At 38.2% G+C, this 19726-nt stretch overlaps 1 protein-coding gene across 6 annotated transcripts in view; it reads left to right on the forward strand.

Moving 5' to 3' along the window:
• Window positions 1-19726, forward strand: part of GMPS (guanine monophosphate synthase) — a 68737-nt gene that overhangs the window by 23569 nt on the left and 25442 nt on the right. For all 6 annotated transcript variants that reach the window (XR_014824226.1, XR_014824225.1, XR_014824227.1 and 3 more), the window contains 4 exons: window positions 4949-5046; window positions 8505-8608; window positions 17982-18175; window positions 18737-18902. Coding sequence is in view for 3 of the 6 variants with exons in the window: in XM_013982155.3 (XP_013837609.3) it covers window positions 4949-5046; window positions 8505-8608; window positions 17982-18175; window positions 18737-18902 (562 nt within the window). In the remaining 3 variants the exon portion in view is untranslated. The remainder of the gene's footprint in view (window positions 1-4948; window positions 5047-8504; window positions 8609-17981; window positions 18176-18736; window positions 18903-19726) is intronic.

Consider the following 19726-nt stretch of genomic DNA (forward strand, 5'->3'; position numbering starts at 1 on the left):
TTAAACTTTTCGGTGCCATATGTCAATTATATCTTAGTAAAACTGGAAGGAAAAAAATCAGTGTGTGTACCTTGGAGTTGTATCAAAAGCAAGAATAAAAAGGGACTAATTGAGGTCTTGAGATAAGCTGGTTTTCTATGAGTTAAATGTTTGAAAATTTATTTTGGTTGCTTTGGTATCTTTTTTATTTCAAAGTAGTGTCGTATAGGTTTACTAGACAAGTTGAATAAGATAGATATTTTTGAGCCAGTAACATGCTAATTTCTTGCTAATCAGAGAATGATTGTCAGTAAGATCTACTTATTGAAGAGGTAGGAACCTAAGTATATATATTTGTTTGTTTGTTTGTTTGTGTGTGTGTTTTTTAGGGCTGCACTTGCTGCATATGGAAGTTCCCAGGCTAGGGGCCGAATTAAAGCTGTAGCTGCCGGCCCATGCCACAGCAATGTCAGATCCGAGCCTCTTTTGCGACCTACACCACAGCTCACAGCAATGCTGGATCCTTAACCCTTTGAGGTCAGGGATCGAACTCGAAACCTCATGGTTCCTAGTTGGATTCATTTCTGCTGAGCCACGACAGGAATTCCCCCTAAGTAAATATATTTAAGAAAAGTTATCCCTAGTAGTTGTAGGCAAAATGATTTTCTAATTGAGATAACTTCAAACAGTGTATCTTACTTAACCACGACATCTGAAAATTGAGTTAGCTGAGGAAATAATGTAATATTAATTACATATTACAGTATTTTGCCTTTTCTAGGGTCAGACACAAAGTAATTTTTTTTTTTTTTTTTTTTTTTTTTTGCTTTTTAGGGCTGCACCTATGGCTGAACCTATGGAGGTTCCCAGGCTGGTGGTTGAATTTGAGCTACAGCTACCAGCCTACACCACAGCTACAGCAACACCAGATCTGAGTTGCATCTGTAACCTATAGCACAGCTCATGGCAACACCGGATCCTTACCTTAACCCACTGAGCAAGGCCAGGGGTTGGACCTGTGTACTCAGAGATACTGGTCCTATTTGCTTCTGCTGAGCCATGATGGGAACTCCGCAAGATACTTTATTATTATTATTTTCTTTTTAGGGCACCCACGGCATATGGAAGTTCCCAGGCTAGGATTCAAATTGGGGCTATAGCTGCCAGCCTACGCCACAGCCACAGCAACGTGGGATCTGAGCCACATCTGTGACCTACACTGCAGTTCATGGTAATTCCAGATCCCTAACCCACTGAGCTAAGCCAGGGATTGAACCCGAATCCTCATAGTTATTAGTTGGATTTGTTTCTGCTGTGCCACGACTGGAACTTCCTATATTTCATGTTTTAAGAGTGTTGTAAGAAATATCTTTACTATAAACATTTAGCTCCTTTTATTTTATTTTATTTTTTTACAGCTGCACCCACAGCATATGAAAGTTCTTGGGGTAGGGATCAAATTAGAGCTATAGCTGCAAGCCTACGTCACAGTCACAGCAACACCAGATCAGAGCCACATCTAGGACCTATGCTGCATCTTGAAGCAACGCTGGATCCTTAACCCCCTGAGCGAGGCCGTGGATCTAATCCACAATCTCTTGGATACTAGTTTGGGTTCTTAACCCCTCTAGCCGCAATGGTAAAGTCTGCATTTTGCTTCTTTATGTACTCCCACAGGTTTTTTCAAATTATTTTTATTGGCAGAAATTCCTTCCCTTTCCCCCTCCCAGATCTAAAGTTTATTATAAAACCTTGGCGTATAAGACAGAAAGGAGAACTGACCTTATTGGAATGGTAGACCTGGAGTACTTACATGGGTTTTTTTTTTTTTTTTTTTTTTTCTTTTGACTTCCTTAAGTCAAAATAGAGCATTAAAAATTTAATAAAGTAGGAGTTCCTGCTGTGGTACAGTGGGTTAAGAATCCTACTGCAGTGGCTCGGGTCTCCGAGGAGGTGTGGGTTCTATATCCCCTTCCCCGAGCAGTGGGTTAAAGGATCTGTTGTTGCCACAACTATGACTTGGGTCTCAGCTATGGCTTAGATATAATCCTTGGCCTGGGAACCCTGGGTGTGGCCTGTTTAAAAAACAAATACAAAAAACAAAAAAAAAAAGTTGTTTTATTCTGCATAAAGTTATCCCCTCCTCCCATACACACACACTTGGCTGATTGTTCAACTCCTTGCACTTTTACCCTTAAGTAGCATACATAGTTAGGAGTCAAGAATAAGCTTGAAAGCCTTCTGAACAAGTGAGATAGCTTTAAATTTTACTGCAAGTCCTTGGCTTTGTAAAAGCTTTTAATATATATTTTGTGGACTTTTAAATTGTATAGGGTTCCAACAGCATTGGTTGTCTTTATCATTCAGCTGCCTTCTAATTAAGAACTGCAAATTAGAGGAGGCAGAAGTGCATAAGGTTCACTGAGTATAAAGAAGAAAACATTGATTTTTCATTCAACAAATTTGACTGCTTTGGGCCACATTGTTAGGCCCCTGAGTCTGTGAAGAGACCTGAAGACATGGGGGGAGAGAACATGGTCTTCTTTGGTAATCATGCTAACTTGAATGGCTGGAATACAGAATGATGAAGACGAGATGTGAAATTAGACAAGGGTGATGTAATGAAAAGTCTTTGTTCAATACTTTATCCTATAGACAAAGGGCCAGTGAACTACAGCCTGCTGCCAAAGCTGGCCCACTGCCTGTTTTTGTTTGACCTGTGAGCTAAGGATGGTTTTTATGATTTTAAGTAGTTGGAGTTACAAAAACATTTTTTACTCTTTTTATGGCTGCACCTGAGGCATATGGAAGTTCCCAGGCTAGGGGTTGAATCAGCTGTAGTTGCTGGCCTATGCTACAGCCAGAGCCATGCCAGATCCAAGCCATGTCTGTGATCTGCATCACAGATCACGGCAATGCCAGATCGTGAACCCACTGAGCGAGGCCAGGGATCGAACCTGCATGCTCATGGATACTAGTCAGGTTTGTTTCTGCTGGGCCACAATGGGAACTCCAGAAAAACATTTTTATAAAATAATTGTGTTTTGTGACATAAGAAAATTAAATGAAATTGAAATTTCACATCCATAAATAAAATTTATTGGAACACCATCACATCCATTCCTGAAAGTATAATCTGTGGGAAGTTCTTGTTACTGCTGTGGCTCAGTGGTAATGAACCCAACTAGTAATGCATGAGGATGTCAGTTAGATTCCTGGCCTCGCTCAGAGGATTAAGGATCTGGCGATGCCATGAGCTCTGGTTTAGGTCACAGACGTGGCTCAGATCCCACGTTGCTGTGGCTGTGGCATACGTAGGCTGGCAGCTGCAGCTCTGATTCGACTCCTCGCCTGGGAACTTGCATATGCTGTGGGTGCAGCCCTAAAAAGACCAAAAAAAAAAAAAAAAGTATAATCTGTGGATGCTTTTGTGCTATAATGACAAGTTGAATAGTTGCTCCAGAGACGGTAGGCTTGCAAAGGCTAAGATACTTACTCTTGGCTCTTTTCAGGGAAATTTACTAACCCTGATGTGGATTGAGAGCCATTAAAGAATTTAGTCATGGATTCACACAATCATATTTATATTTTAGTCGCTGACATTCATAGATCTCTGGAATAAAGGCTAGAAGGTGGGCAAGATTAGAGGCAAGGGGACTGATTACATTGAAGCAGTGTTTCCTGAATTACATGTTGTTTAATGTGCTGTACAAAGTGTTTTATGTATCCGTCTTTAGTTTGGGAAATACTGGATTAAACAAGGGTTATTAGCAGATTTCTTTATTGTTGGACTTAACCCAAACCTTTATTGCAGGAAGGCTTATTGTGAATGTCTAAGAGAAGAATGTAGAGGGTAGTGTTTGCTGATAGTTTTGAAGAATATGCCACCGTGCATTACAAAAATGAATATTTAGTCCTCTTCCTGGTTTTTCTTTTGGTGACTGGGTCAACCTGCATCATGTATTGTTGTGGCAGATATCTTATGACATCTGTTGTGGAACAGCCATAGAAAGATGGATTGTAATGATTAAATTAATGCAGATTTAATGTTCCTAAAAATCTTATGTTTATTTGGTGTTGGGGGTTGGGACATAGGTAAATTGTAAATAAGAAATGAAGATTGACATAAGAAGGGTCAGAATGAAGAGACCATTTAAAATAAAAGTCTGTAGGTATATGGGATTTGAACAAATTAATTTTAAGTGAAAGACTAGATTTTCTTGGTTATCCCATCTCTACAACACAGCCTTCTGCAGACTTTCAGTCTGTTCCTTTGGGACTAAAGATTAAACAGCTTGGAGGGATTTATATCTACCTAGTTTGAATACCAACTAGTTACTGTCTAAGCTCAAACTACCTTTTAAAATGCTTTAAAATTAAACTCAGATATAAGTATTAAATCTCTCTTTTTTTCCTTTTTTGCTTTTTAGGGCCATACTCGTATATGAAAGTTCCCAGGCTAGGGGTCGAATTGGAGCTGTAGCTGCCACCCTATACCACAGAACAGCAACATGGGATCTGAGCTGCATCTTCAGCCTACACCACAGCTCATGGCCACACCAGATCCTTAACATACTGAGCAAGGCCAGAGATCTAACCTGCATCCTAATGGATACAAGTTAGATTCGTTTCCTCTGCACCAAAATGGGAACTTCCAAGAACTCTATTTTCTAACAGATGAATTAAAGTACACTAAATGGAAAATTTGCCAGTGTTTAATGGAGATTAACCTCAGGCCAGATTTCTAATCTAGTTTTGTTTCATTAACTATGCCTTTTAAGAACTGTATAATTATATATAATAATACCAAGTTATCCACATTTATCAAACTTTTATTTTGGGGACACAAACAAACATAATAATTTATATTGCTTGTCCTAAAAACAAGCAATATAAATTATTAGCATAGGCAATTGGGTAATTTTTCTTTTGATTTATATTAACATCAATTTATTTTCTCTTGGGACAGATGATGAATAAGGTGTTTGGAGGTACTGTACACAAAAAAAGTGTTAGAGAAGATGGAGTCTTCAGTATTAGTATGGATAACACATGCTCGTTATTCAGGTATTATGGATTTTTTTTTGTATTATGAATTTTTTAGATAAATAAAAATGTTAGTGGATTAGCTTAAAGCTGGGAATGTTATTCTTTATAATTGAAGATGCTGTAATTCTTAATAAAATTAAGGCCAAAGTAGTGGCCAAAGGTTCTAATTGCTATATTTGTCTTCCAATTGAGTGTTAAGACAGCAGAGGATGGTAGTAATGCTAAGTAGGAATTAGAAAAGCACTTAATTGTGTAACTTAAAAGCATCTGTGCAATCTTCAACTCCTGTTTGACATTGCCTATTGTGATGCCAACATTTGTAGTTTTCCCTCTTTAATTTAATTTGTAGTTTTCCCTCTTTAATTGGTGTTATTCCAAACATTAGTATGACATGTGGCAAATGGATAATTTTATTTTATTTATTATTATTATTTTTTGGTATTTTAATTTTTTTTCCTTTTTAGAGCTGCATCCACAGCATACGGAGATTCCCAGGCTAGGGGTCTAATGGGAGCTACCGCTGCTGTTGGCCTACGCCACAGCCACAACACCAGATCCGAGCCGTGTCTGCAACCTACACCTTAGCTCATGGCAACGCCAGATCCTTAACCTACTGAGTGAGGCGGGACTGAACCCGAAACTTCATGGTTCCTAGTCGGATTCATTTCTGCTTCGCCATAGTGGGACTGGACTGCATTTGTATATCCCTTCTTCTGCCATGTTCTTGCTCTAGGTATTTAGCAAACTACCCATTTTATACTTGTTCTCACTTTCTTTACTTTATCTGAGCATAAAAACTACCTGGGGAGTTCACACTGTGGTACACTGGTTTAAGAATCCGACTGCAGGGACTTGGGTCACTGCGGATGTGGGGCTTTGATCCCTGGCCTGGGAACTTCCATATGCTGTGGGTGTGGCCATTAAAAACAAAACTGTAACTGGTGTACTGTCTTCTTAATACAGTGAATGTATTAATTGATTTTATTCCTATGTGACAATAGATTGGGTAGATAGGCAGTAGCTCTGATGTATTGAAAGATTGGTGAATGACCTTTTCATTAGCTTTCTAGAGTCATTTATCTTCTGCTTTACTAAAAAAAAAAATTAGCTGGATTTTCATTCAGTTTTATGAAACACCAGAACTTAAGTTTTACTTGCTTGCTTTCTTTTTTGGGGTCTTTCCATATTTTGGGAATAGCCCATTTAGGTGGACTATTGGTAGTGTTACTTTTTTTTTACCTAAATCTCATTTTATTTAAAAATCTTATTTCCACCTAACTACATTGAATCTGTAAGATGCAGGCCGATGTCAGTTAATGAGCACATGCAGTTTTTATTACCATTTCTTATAGCTGTGCTAATTATCTTGAGTTATAGATTTGTTTAATAACATATTCTTATAGCCACCATTGAGTTGTGCCTAAGTTAATTCTTTTGTTTACTTATTTATTTTTTTGCTTTTTAGGACTGCGCTTGTGGCATATGCAGGTTCCCAGGCTTGGGGTCGAATCACAGCTACAGCTGCCAGTCTCGACACAGCCACAGCAACGCAGGATCTGAGCTCTGTCTGCGACCTACACTATAGCTCATGGCAACGCTGTATCCTTAACCCACTGAGTGAGGCCAGAGAACGAACCCACAACCTCATGGTTCCTAGTTGGTTTAATTTCCGCTGCACTGCATTGGGAACTCCTTAATTCTTTTTTTTTTTACTCTTTTTAGGGCCACACCCATGGCATATGGAGGTTCCCAGGCTTGGGGTCAAATCAGAGCTACAGCTGCCGGCCTATGTCACAGCCACAGAAACGCAGGATACGAGCCATATCTGCGACCTACACCACAGCTCACAGCAACGCTGGATCCTTAACTCAGTGAGTGAGGCCAGGGATTGAAGCTGCAACCTCATGGTTCCTAGTCAGATTCATTTCCACTGCACCACAATGGGAACTCCACCTTAAATTTTATTTTTTGCTTTTTAGGGTCACACCCATGGCATATGGAAGTTCGCAGGCTTGGGGTTGAATCAGAGCTATAGCTGCCAGCCTGCGCCACAGCCACGCCAGATCTGAGCCATGTCTGTGACCTACACCACAGTTCATAGCAACGCTGGATCCTTAACTCACTGAGTGATGCTGGATATCGAACCCTCATCCTCAAGGATACTAGTTGGGTTCGTTATCGCTAAGTGATGATGGGAACTCCCCAGATCAGAAATTTTAAAATCTAAGAACTTATTTTTATCTGAAATGGAAATATAATCCCAGTTTTAACACAAAACTGACTGTGGCTGGTTCTTAATGTTAGAACAAAAATAGGTATATCTGTGATCAAAGAGTCTCATTTTTTCAAAGGAATATTAATAAAAAAATGCAAAAATAATTTTATGAACTAAAGCTACTCATTGCCAGAATATGTTTTTTAAGTCCAATGCTTGTTTTACTTCATAATGCAGAGGTGTGGCTTGCATTCATCTGTATCTCAAATGACTACTCTTGAGAAGTACTTTAGGAATTTGCTGATGATATGTGATACTGCAGGAGGGTTTAAATGTAAAGATCTGGTTAAGACTTAAAGTTTTTCTGTTTTTTTAGTTTAAAATTCTGGTACTCAGTTAGAATCTACACTAAATCCCAAGTAGCATTGAAGACAGAACAACCCCAAAACATCCTTTTGGCTTTAATGTACTTTATTTTAAATTTCTTAATATTATTTCTTACCAAGTCCTTGTTTAGATTTTTTTCATAATATAAAAAATATCTTTTTATGGTTGATTGGTTTGCATCAGCATCCAAAGAAAGTGCACACAACTGCATTTGATAATTATTACTTATATCTGTTTTAATCCATGCCATAACTTTTGTTCTTAAAATAATCCCAAAAGATAAAATTTTGAAATTATTATTTTACAGCCTCTTGAAACTGTCTTTTGGTGTGTGTGTGGTTATACCACTAACTATATATATTGTTTCAGTTTTCAGTTTTTACAGATTGCCTTTTTTTGAAATTTAATATTGTTGACTTTATAATGGACAGAATAAATTCCATCAGTATTGCACTGTACATACTTTCTCTATTTTCTTGATTTTATATATAGAACAAGCTAGTATTTCTTAAGCAAAAAACTTCCAGTTTTAATGTGAATAAGTTCAAGGAATCTAATGTACAGCATGATAACTTCAGTTAACAACACTGTATTTATTGTATACTTCCAAGTTGCTAAAAGAGTAGATCTTAAATGTTCTCACCACACAGAAAAAATGGTAACTATGTGAGATGGTGGATGTGTTAACTAACTTTTATTGTGGTAATCATTTCACAATATGTATGTATATCAAATCTTTACATTGTACACTTTAAACTTACACAATGTTATAAATGTCAATTATATTTCGATAAAGCTAGAAAAAATAAAGCAAAATAATCCATTCATGTCTTATAATTATTTGTATATTATGTTTTATTTTTTATATATTTAGGGGCCTTCAGAAGGAAGAAATTGTTTTGCTTACCCACGGAGATAGTGTAGACAAAGTAGCTGATGGATTCAAGGTTGTGGCACGTTCTGGGAACATTGTAGCAGGTGAAAGTTCTAAAACTTTTGCAGATTTCATTTTTAAAACGTTTATCTGAAGAGTCTAAGCCTATGTTTCTCTATGAGTTACTGATTTTGATGTTTCTTTCTTTAAAAAGATGAGTGTCGTAGGGTCAGCCATTCATTTAGAAAGGGTCTTAATATTAGAAATAATATCTACAAGTCACTTACTGGCTTGCTCTGAAATTTTGTATGTGTGTGTGTGTGCGCGTGTGTGTGTTTTTAGGGTCACACTTGTGGCACATGAAGGTTTCCAGGCTAGGGGTCTAATCAGAGCTGTTGCTGCACGCCTACACCAGAGCCACAACAACGCCAGATCTGAGCCGTGTCTGCAACCTACACCACAGGTCAGAGCACCGCCGGATCCTTAACCCACTGAGTGAGGCCAGGGATCGAACCCAAAACCACATGGTTCCTAGTCAGATTCACTTCCCCTGAGGCACAATGGGACTCCTGAGATACTTTTTAAAATATTTATTCTAATATGTTTTTCAGATATAAAATAAAACTATTACAACTCAAGAAAAATTTGAGAACTCTGTACCTTTTTAGCATGGCCGTTGTGGAAAATTCTGGCTTTACTCATTGTGAGATGTAGTTTTGAACAAATAGATGTTCTAATTTCAGGATTACCCTGGTTACAGTGAGGAGAAAAGAGGCAGAAGGGTTTTTTTTTTATCTGTTTAGGGCCACAGATGTGGCATATGGAAGTGCTGCCAGCTACACCACAGCCACAGTAGCTCAGCATCTGAGCTGTGTCTGCAACCTACACCACAGCTCTGGCAGTGCTGGATCCTTAACCCACAGACCGATGCCAGAAATTGAACCTAAGTCCTCATGGATACTAGTCCAGTTCATTACCGCTGAGCCACTATGGGAACTCCAAGAGATGGAGTTAAATGTAGTAACAGAGAGACTAGCTAGGAATAGAGCTGCGTCTGCAACCTATACCACAGCTCTGGCAATGCTGGATCCTTAACCCACAGAGCGATGCCAGAAATTGAACCTAAGTCCTCATGGATACTAGTCCGGTTCATTACCAGTGAGCCACTATGGGAACTCCAAGAGATGGAGTTAAGTGTAGTAACAGAGGGACTAGCTAGGAATTTATTGCAGTAATCAGAAAAGGAGACTATGTAAAGAGCAGGGTGGTGGATGAAAGTGTATAGGAGTTATTGGGTTCTCATATAGATCTTGTACATATTTTGTTAGATTTATGCCAAAGTATTTCATTTTGAGGGTGTGTGGGTTTCTCATGATTAGGTAAGGTGTTAGCTATAGGTTTTTATAAGATACTCTTTATCAAGTTGGAGAAGTTCCCCTCTATTCGTAGTCCCCTGAGAGGTTTGTTTTTTGATACTTTTCGGGTGTTTTTTCCTGCATCTTTTGATATGATCATGTAATTTTTCTTTTTTTTAATTTTTATTTTATATATATATAAAATATATAAAATCTGAGCTGCATCTGCGACCTACACCACAACTCGATCCTTAACCCACTGATCAAGGCCAGGGATTTAACTGCAACCTCATGGTTCCTAGTCGGATTTGTTTCCGTTTCTGCTCCACCACAGCGGGAACTCCATGTAATTTTTCTTTAGCCTAGTGATATGGTGGATTGCATTAATTGTTTTTTGAATGTCAAAACAGCCTTGCAACCTGAGATAAATCCCACTTGGTCATGGTGTATAATTCTTTTTACGCATTATTTCAGTTTGCTAATTTTTTTCAATTTGCTAATATTTCCTTGAGGATTTTTGCATCCATATTCATGGGAAATATTGGTCTTTAGTTTCCTTTTCTTGTAATGTCTTTGGTTTTGCTATTAGGGTAATGCTGGCCTCATAGAATGAGTTAGGAAATATCCCCTCTGTTCTGTTTTCTGAAACAGATTATAGAGAATTGGTTATATTTCTTCCGTAAGTATTTGGCAGAATGAACCAGGGAACACATCTGGGCCTGGTGCTTTCTGTTTTAGAAGATTATTAATTGCTAATTAGTGTTCTTTCATAGATACTAGGCCTATTCAGATTATCTGTTTCTTGTGTAAGTTTTGGCAGATTGTATCTTTCAAAGAACTGGTCCATATCATCCAGGTTATAAAATTTTTGGATATAGAATTCATAGTATTCTTTTAATGGGATCTCAGGTGATATCCCTCTTTTCATTTTTGATATTAGTAATTTGTGCCTCTTTCTTAGCCTGGCTAAAGGCTTATTGTTTCTATTGATCTTTTCAAAGAACTAGCTTTTGGGTTTTATTTTTTCCTTTGTATTACTTTTTTTTTTTTTTTTTGTCTTTTTAGGGCTGCATCTGCAGTGGATAGAAGTTCCCAGGCTAGGGGTCTAATTGGAGCTGTAGCTGCTGGCCACGGCCACAGCAATGCTGGATCCAAGCCGAGTCTGCAGTCTATACCACAGCTCACGGCAATGCCAGATCCTTAACCCACTGATCGAGGCCAGGGATTGAACCCATGCCCTCATGGGTACTAGTCGGGTTGATTACCACTGAGCCACAATGGAAACTCCTATTTTTTTCCTTATCGACTTCCTATTTTCAATTTTATTGATTTCTGTCTCAATTTTTTCTCCTTTGGTTTTGCTTTTTTTTTTTTTTTTTCCAGTTGCCTAAGGTAGAAGCTTAGATGATTGATTTTAAATCTTCTTTTCTATTGTATGCACTCAGTGGTATAAATTTCTAAGCACTGTTTTCTATGTATTACACAAATTTTGAAAAGTTTTTTTCATTTAGCTCAAAATAATGTTTAATTTCTCAAGATTCTTTTTTTTTTTTTTTAATCCGTTTTCTTATTTAGAACTGTTTTGTTTATTCTAAGTATTTGGGGATTTTCTACCTGTCTTCTGTTACAGATTTTTAGTTTAACTCCATTGTAGTCTGAAGCAAATATTATGAGATTCCTATTTTTAAAAAATTTTGAGCTATGTTTTATGACCAGAATATCATTTAATTTGATGACTATATCATGTGAGCTTGAAAAGAATGTGTGTTCTGCTGTTGTTGGATGAAATAGTCTATAGATGTCCATTATATCTTAGTTGATTGCGTCTATGTCCTTACTGATTTTTCTGCCTGCTGGCTCTATTTCTGACAGAGGGATGTTGAAGTATCCACCTGCAGTAATGGATTCATGTATTTCTCCCTATAATTCTATTGGTTTTTTTCCTCTTGTGTTTTGATACTCTCTTTTTAGGTGCATACACACTAGGGATTATTATGTCTTCTTTAAGAATGGACCCCTTTTTTGTTATATATATGCACTTGTTTATCCTTGGTAACTTTTCTTGGCTTTGTCTGACATTATTAGCTATTCATGCTGTCTTAAGATTTAGTGTTAATATGACATATCGTTATCCAGTTACTTTTTTTTTTGTCTTTTTGCCTTTTTCTAGAGCCACACCTGTGGCACATGGAGGTTCCCAGCCTAGGGGTCTAATCGGAGCTGTAGCTGCCGGCCTACACCACAGCCACAGCAACGCAGGCTCGGAGCTGCGTCTTCGACCTATACCACAGCTGACGGCAACGCCGGGTCCTTAACCCACTGAGCAAGGGCAGAGATCGAACCTGAAACCTCATGGTTCCTAGTCAGATTCGTTAACCACTGTGCCATGACGGGAACTCCCTATCCACTTACTTTTTTAAAAGTTTATTTTATTGAAGTATAATTGGTTTACAGTGTTTTGTTAGTTTTTGGTGTACAGCAAAGTGATTCAGTAATGTGTGTGTACATACTCTTTTCTTTCTTTCTTTTTGTCTTTTTAAGGCTGTACCTGTGGCATATGGAGGTTCCTGGGCTAGGGGTCTAATTGTAGGTGTACACGCTATACCACAGCCACAGCAACACCAGATCTGAGCCTTATATGTGAGGCTGGCTTGCAGCAATGCTGGATCCTTTAACCTACTAAATAAGGCCAGGGATTGAACCTGCATCCTCATGGATACTAGTCAGGTTCTTAACTGGCTAAGCCTCAATGGGAACTCCCGTATTTTTTTCCATTATGGTTTATTACAGGATATTGAATATAGTTTCCTTAGTTATACAGTAGGACCTTGATGTTTATCCATTCTTTATATAATAGTTTGCAACTATCTATTTACTCCTCCTTGATATGCCTTCCCTGATATGCCTGGGCATGCACAGCTTATGGCAACACCAGATCTTTAACCCACTGATCGAGGCCAGGGATGCAACCCGAATTCTCATGGATGCTAGTTAGGTTTGTTAACTGCTGAGCCATGAAGGAACTCTGCCATACTGTTTTTATGACTATGGCTTTGTAATATAGTTTGAAATGAGAAAATGTGATGTTTTTAGCTTTGTTGTTCTCTCTTAAGATTGCTTTGGTTATTTTGGGTCTATTGTAGTTCCATACACACTTTAGGATTGTTTTTTTCTATTTTTGTGAAAGCGCCATTGGAATTTTGATAGAGATTGAATTGAATCTATAGATTACTTTGGGTAGACTTGATATGTTAACAGTGTTAATTCTTCTTCTTTTTTTTTTAATCTTTTTGTCTTTTTGCCTTTTCTAGGGCTGCTCCTACAGCATATGGAGGTTCCCAGGCTAGGGGTCTAATTGGAGCTGTAGCTGCCAGCCTACACCAGAGCCACAGCAATGCGGGGTCCAAGCCACCTCTGAGACCTACACCACACCTCATGGCAACGCTGGATCCTTAGCCCACTGAGTGAGGCCAGGGATCTAACCTGCAACCTCATGATTCCTAGTTGGATTCGTTAACCACTGAGCCACGACAGGAACTCCAGTATTAATTCTTCTAATCCATGAAATGGAATATCTTTTTATATGTGCATTCTTCAGTTTCTTTCATCAGGGTCTTATGGTGTTCAGTTTATAGATCTTTCACCTTTTTGGTTAAATTTATTCCTAAGTGTTTTATTCTTTTGGATTTTGATGGGAATGTTGTCTTAATTTCTCCTCCTGATAGTTTGTGTTGGTATATACACAATTTATTTTTTCTGTGTTAATTTTCTTTCATGCAACCTTGCTGAAATAATTTGTTAGTTTTAACAGTGTTTTGGTGGAGTTTTTAGGGCTTCCTAGATATAATGCCATGTCATCTGCAAACAGACAGTTATACTTTTTCATTTCAAATTTGGATGACTTTTATTTCTTTTTTCTTGCCTGGCTAGTTTGGCTAGAACTTCCAGTACTGTGTTGAATAAAAAAAAGTGGTGAGAGTGGGCATCCTTGTCTTGTTTCCAATATAAGAAGAAAAGCTTTTCACCATTGAGTATGATGTTAGTTGTGGGCTTGTTGTATATGGGCTTTATTATGTTGAGGTACATTCCTTCTTTACCCAGTTTGAACTTTCCTGCATCTATTGAAATGACCTTATTTTTATTCTTTATTTTGCTAATGTGTATCACACTGATTGGCAAATATTGAACCATCCCTGTATCCCTGGACTCAATCCCACTTCATTATAGTATATTATCTTTTTTAATGCATTCTATTTGGTTTGCTAATATATTATTATTATTATTTTGTTTTTTAGGGCCATACCCATGACATATAGAGATTCCCAGGCTAGGGGTTGAAATGGAGCTAGAGCTGCCAGCCACAGCCATAGCAACATCAGATCTGAGCCACACCTGCAACCTACACCATAGCTCACAGCAATGCCGGATCTTTAATCTATTGAGTGAGGCCAGGGATCGAACCTGCAACCTCATGATTCCTAGTTGGATTTGTTTCCTCTGTACCAGGAACTCCTGGTTTGCTAATATATTATTGAGGATATTTGCAACTATATTTATCAGAAGTTCTGGCCTATAGTTTTCTTTTCTTGTCTGGCTTTGATATCAGGGTATTGCTAGCCTCATAGAATGAGTTTGGAAATGTTCCTTCCTCTTTTTTTTTTTAATCTCTCTCTTTTTTTTTTTTTTTTTTTTGGTTTTTTTAGGGCCACACCCACTGCATATGGAGGTTCCCAGGCTAGGGGTCTAATTGGAGCTACAGCTGCTGGCCTACGCCAGAGCCACAGCAATGCCAGATATGAGCCTCGTCTGTGACCTAAACCACAGCTCATGGCAACGCCAGATCCTTAACCCACTGAGTGAGGCCAGGGGTCGAACCCACAACCTCATGGTTCCTAGTCGGATTCGTTTCAGCTGCGCCAGGACGGGAACTCCCTTTTTAAAAAAATTTTTTTTAAATAAGAGTTGATATTAGTTCTTATTTAAATGTTTGGTAGAATTCACTGAAGCCATCTGATCCTGCAACCTTTTGGGAGGTGTATGATTATTAATTCAGTCTCTTGAGTCAGTTCAAATTTTTTTTTTTTCTTTTGTCTTTTTTGTTGTTGTTGTTGTTGTTATTGTTGCTATTTCTTGGGCCGCTCCCGCCCCATATGGAGGTTCCCAGGCTAGGGGTTGAATCGGAGCTGTAGCCACCGGCCTACTCCAGAGCCAGAGCAACGCGGGATCCGAGCCGCGTCTGCAACCTACACCACAGCTCACGGCAACGCTGGATCGTTAACCCACTGAGCAAGGGCAGGGACCGAACCCGCAACCTCATGGTTCCTAGTCAGATTCGTTAACCACTGCGCCACGACGGGAACTCCTCAAATTTTTTATTTCTTCATAATTTAGTTCTGATAGATCACATTTCCAGGAATTTATCCATTTTTTTTCCAGGTTGTCCAGTTCGTTGCCATGTAATTGTTCATAGTATTTGTGGGGCATCAATTGTAATGTCTCCTCTTATATTTCTAATTTCAAGTCCTTTCTCTTTTTGGGGGGTGTTAAGTCTGGCTATGGTTTGTTGATTTTGTTTATCTTTTTAAGAAACCAGCTCAAGCTAAAATGAAGATAAAAAAGATGAAACCATTTCATTTGTTTCTCCTCTATAATTGTAATTTCCATTCTTATGTTAACTTTGGGCTTACTTTGTTTTTCTCTGGTTCCTGGAGGCACAAAAGTTGCTTAAGGTATGCTTTTTCTTTCTTTTTGCTTTTTAAGGCCGCAGTTGTGACTTATGGAAGTTCCTGGACTGGGGTAGAATCTGAGTGGCAGCTGCTGGCCTACACCACAGCCACAGCAATGCAGGCTACAGCAACACGGGATCCAACCCACGACTGCAACCTGCACCACAGCTCACGGTAGTGCTAGATCCTTAACGCACTAAGTGAGGCCAGCTATCAAACCTGCATCCTCATGAATACTAGTCGGGTTTGTTACCTCTGAGCCACAATGGGAACTCCCAAAGTCTATTTTTTTCTTGATGTGGGCACTTAACTTTGTTAACTTCCCTCTTAGAACTTCTTTTGCCATATCCCATGTGTTTTGGTTGTTTTGTTTCCATTTTTATTTGTTTCAAGATTTAAAAAGATTTTTCTTTTGATTCCTTCTTTGACCCATTGGTTTTTCAGAATCATGTTGTTTAATCTTCACTTATTTGCGAATTTTCCAGTTTTCTTCTTGTAATGATTTCTAGTTTTGTACCATTGTGGTCAGAAAAGATGCTTGATTATAATTTCAGTCTTCTTGAATTTATTATGATTCCGTTTGGGGCCAAATGTGATTTATTCTGGAGAATGTTTTTTACTTGTTAGGGCAGAGCAGTATCTTCTAGTTTCTTATGTATACTGGATGGGGAACCAAAAGTTAGATTGGATTCCGATATGTTTTGAAGGCAGAGACAAAGGGTTTGCTGTTGAATTGCATGTGGAGTGGAAAAGAGAGGGTAGAGTCGAGTTTTAACTTCCCAAGTGTTTCAGCCTGAGCAACCAGAAGGATGAAGTTTCTATTTACCTGATGTGAAAGAATGTAGAAGTTTGGAGTTGTATATTAAATTCAGGATTTTTTATTAAACATTGAAGTGAAGGTATGAATAGGCAGTTGTATATTTGAGTCAGGACTATAGAAGAAAAAATAGCTGGAGGAATAAATTGCAGGGTATACCAGCATATGGGTAGAATTTAAGGTTATGAGAATTAAGGATCATTCAGAATGTATACAGAAGGAATTTCGGGGGTGAGTACTGGGTGACTTTCATGTGTAGAGATGGATGAGATGAGGAATCAACAAAGAAGGTTCAGAAGAAGCAGACAGTGAAATAAAAAAATGAACCAAGACGAGTTCCTGTTGTGGCACAGTGGAAATGAATCAGACTAGGAACCATGAGGTTTCAGGTGTGATCCCCCAGCAGGTTAAGGATCTAGCATTGCTGTGAGCTGTGGTGTAGGTTGCAGATGTGGCTCGGATCTGGTGTTGCTGTGGCTGTGGCATAGGCTGGCAGCTGTAGCTCCAATTGGACCCCTAGCCTGGTAACGTGTATGCTGAGGGTGTGGCCCTAAAAAGACAAAAAGACAAAAATTAAAAATAAAAACAAAATTAACCAAGAGAATGGTTTCCTAGAAGCCAAGTGTGAGGCTAAAGAAAGTGTGAGGTTCCCTGGTATACTAGAATGTGTATAATTGTGGGAGCCTGATAGACCTGATTTAACTACTTAACTAGCTGGGGGCTCAGGCAAGTATCTTGATATCTCAGTCACAGATAGGGGTAATAACATGTACAAGTAAAATATCTAGCCTAACATCTGCTGCTTTATAGTTGGTAATTTGTCACAAACTTATATTTGTAAGTTAATAGTATCCAAGAAAGAAGCATTTAGAATATTCTGATAAGTTTAATGCATGAAGATTTCCTAATATAGAAAATTGGTGGCAAAATTGGTAGCTGCACATCACATGTGAAAAGCATATGGGACTGAGAACCAAAATTGATTATCATCGCATTAAATGGACAATTGCAGTAACCTGGATGGAAAAGTGAGAGTACTGTACAGTAGTCTCTGTAGGACTTATTTCATTGTCATATAGTTCTTTAATTGCTGTATAAGGGAAGATCTTTATAAAGCTGAATTGTGGCAATGTAATTTTATTTATTTATTTATTTATTTATTTTTTAGGGCTGCATCTGTGGCACATGGAGGTTCCCAGGCTAGGGGTCAAATAGGAGCTGTAGCCGCTGGCCTACACCACAGCAACACCAGATCCTTAACCCACTGAGCGAGGCCAGGGATTGAACCTGCATCCTCGTGGATACTAGTCAGATCCGTTTCTGCTGGGCCACAATGGAAACTCCGGCAATGTAATTTTTATTTGTGTTTTTTCCCCCATAGCTAAAAATCCACTAATTTATATCAGTTTTCACATTTATAGAAGAAGAAATTGTAAGGAATTACTATGGGTATTGGTAGAGTCTTTCCTTTTTTCTTTTTTCTTTTTGTTAAAAAGTATAGTTGATACACAATGTTGTGCTGGTTGAGTCTTTTCAATGTGAAAAAAAATTTTAATTTGTGATTATTTTTTCTATAAAGGTATAGCAAATGAATCTAAAAAATTATATGGAGTGCAGTTCCACCCTGAAGTTGGCCTTACAGAAAATGGGAAAGTAATACTGAAGAACTTCCTCTATGATATAGCTGGATGCAGTGGGACTTTCACTGTGCAGAACAGAGAACTTGAGTGTATTCGAGAGATCAAAGAGAGAGTGGGCACATCCAAAGTTTTGGTGAGCAGTTATGTCTAAAAATCTATAAATTTATGTTAATGATGTTAGAATTCAGAGTTAAGGCTTCACCAGCATAACCCTTAAGTTCTGACTGGGTGATCATGTGCTCTGTGAGTTGCACTGTTTTATGTTTTTTTGTTTTTGTTTTTGTTTTTTGTCTTTTTGCTATTTCTTTGGGCCGCTCCCGCGGCATATGGAGGTTCCCAGGCTAGGGGTCTAATCGGACCTGTAGCCACTGGCCTATGCCAGAGCCACAGCAACACGGGATCCGAGCCACGTCTGCAACCTACACCACAGCTCATGGCAACCCACTGAGCAAGGGCAGGGACCGAACCCGCAACTTCATGGTTCCTAGTCGGATTCGTTAACCACTGTGCCACGACGGGAACTCCGGTTTTTTTTTTGTTTTTTTTTTTTTTTTTGGAGTTGCACTGTTTTAGAGTGCTTTTTTTTCAGTTACCACACTTAACTTTGATACAGTGTTTTTAGGTAGTGATTTAAGTTTTGCAGCTTTTTCCTTATTCTACTCAATTTAATTTTTGTCTTCATGTCACCCTGTAGGTTTTACTCAGTGGTGGAGTAGATTCAACAGTTTGTACAGCTTTGTTGAATCGTGCTTTGAACCAAGATCAAGTCATTGCTGTGCACATCGATAATGGCTTTATGAGAAAAAGAGAAAGTCAGTCTGTTGAAGAGGCCCTCAAAAAGCTTGGAATTCAAGTCAAAGGTATTGATGAACTCCAGAAAAGTTAATTTACATGTTAGGGCTTGTTTCATCAAATCTAGCCTGTGGTTAAGAGAGCACATTGTCTTAGCAAGTACAATTTTCCTAATAAGCTTATTATTGAAAATGTTTTTTATTTTTGCATTATAATTACTTCTTGTTCAAGAGGGATCCTAGTATAAATTTTAAAACTGTTGATTACTGCTGATGTTATATATAGATCAGTTAGCTACCATTTCCAACTACCATTCTTTTCCATTTATCTTAAGGTAAATAAGGCCTAAGAGGCCTTACCTTCATTTACATTTATGGATCTTTTATTCTTTTTAAAAACAAGATGTAGTCAATAATTATAGTGAAATTGAGTCAGTAGTTTAATTATATAAACTGCATATTAATTGATTTAATTGGAATTGATGCCAAAAGGTTCACCATAAAATGAGGACTTGTAGTTAAACATGACATATGAGCCTCTCCCTTTGTCCTTTTGAAACGTCACTAAAATAATGGTTCAGGCCACAAGGGTTAGGAATAGAGAGGCGGTGATAGCAGTCTAATGGTTTCAACAAAATGTGTGAAGTGGAAAGCAGATGGACAATGCAGATTTTCTCTGACAAGCTAATGAAGATTAAATTTCAGGACTCCTCACTAGCCAAGCCTTTTCCAAAATCTAGGGAAGGACTGTAGTAGTGTCTTCTCATGATCATACATTTTATGAAATTTGCAAGTAAGATTTTTTTTAATAATTTGTAGTTAATTTAGTTTATTTTATTTTGCTTTTAAACTCTTGCTCTTTTTTCAGTGGTTTTTGAAGTGGCTGCAGGCAT

The sequence above is a fragment of the Sus scrofa genome, chromosome 13 (assembly GCF_054392235.1).
Source record: "Sus scrofa isolate SSC_HxYL_T2T_F1_AM1 chromosome 13, Sscrofa_HxYL_maternal_Yorkshire_Landrace_v2.0, whole genome shotgun sequence".
In the NCBI taxonomy this organism is placed as follows: domain Eukaryota; kingdom Metazoa; phylum Chordata; class Mammalia; order Artiodactyla; family Suidae; genus Sus; species Sus scrofa.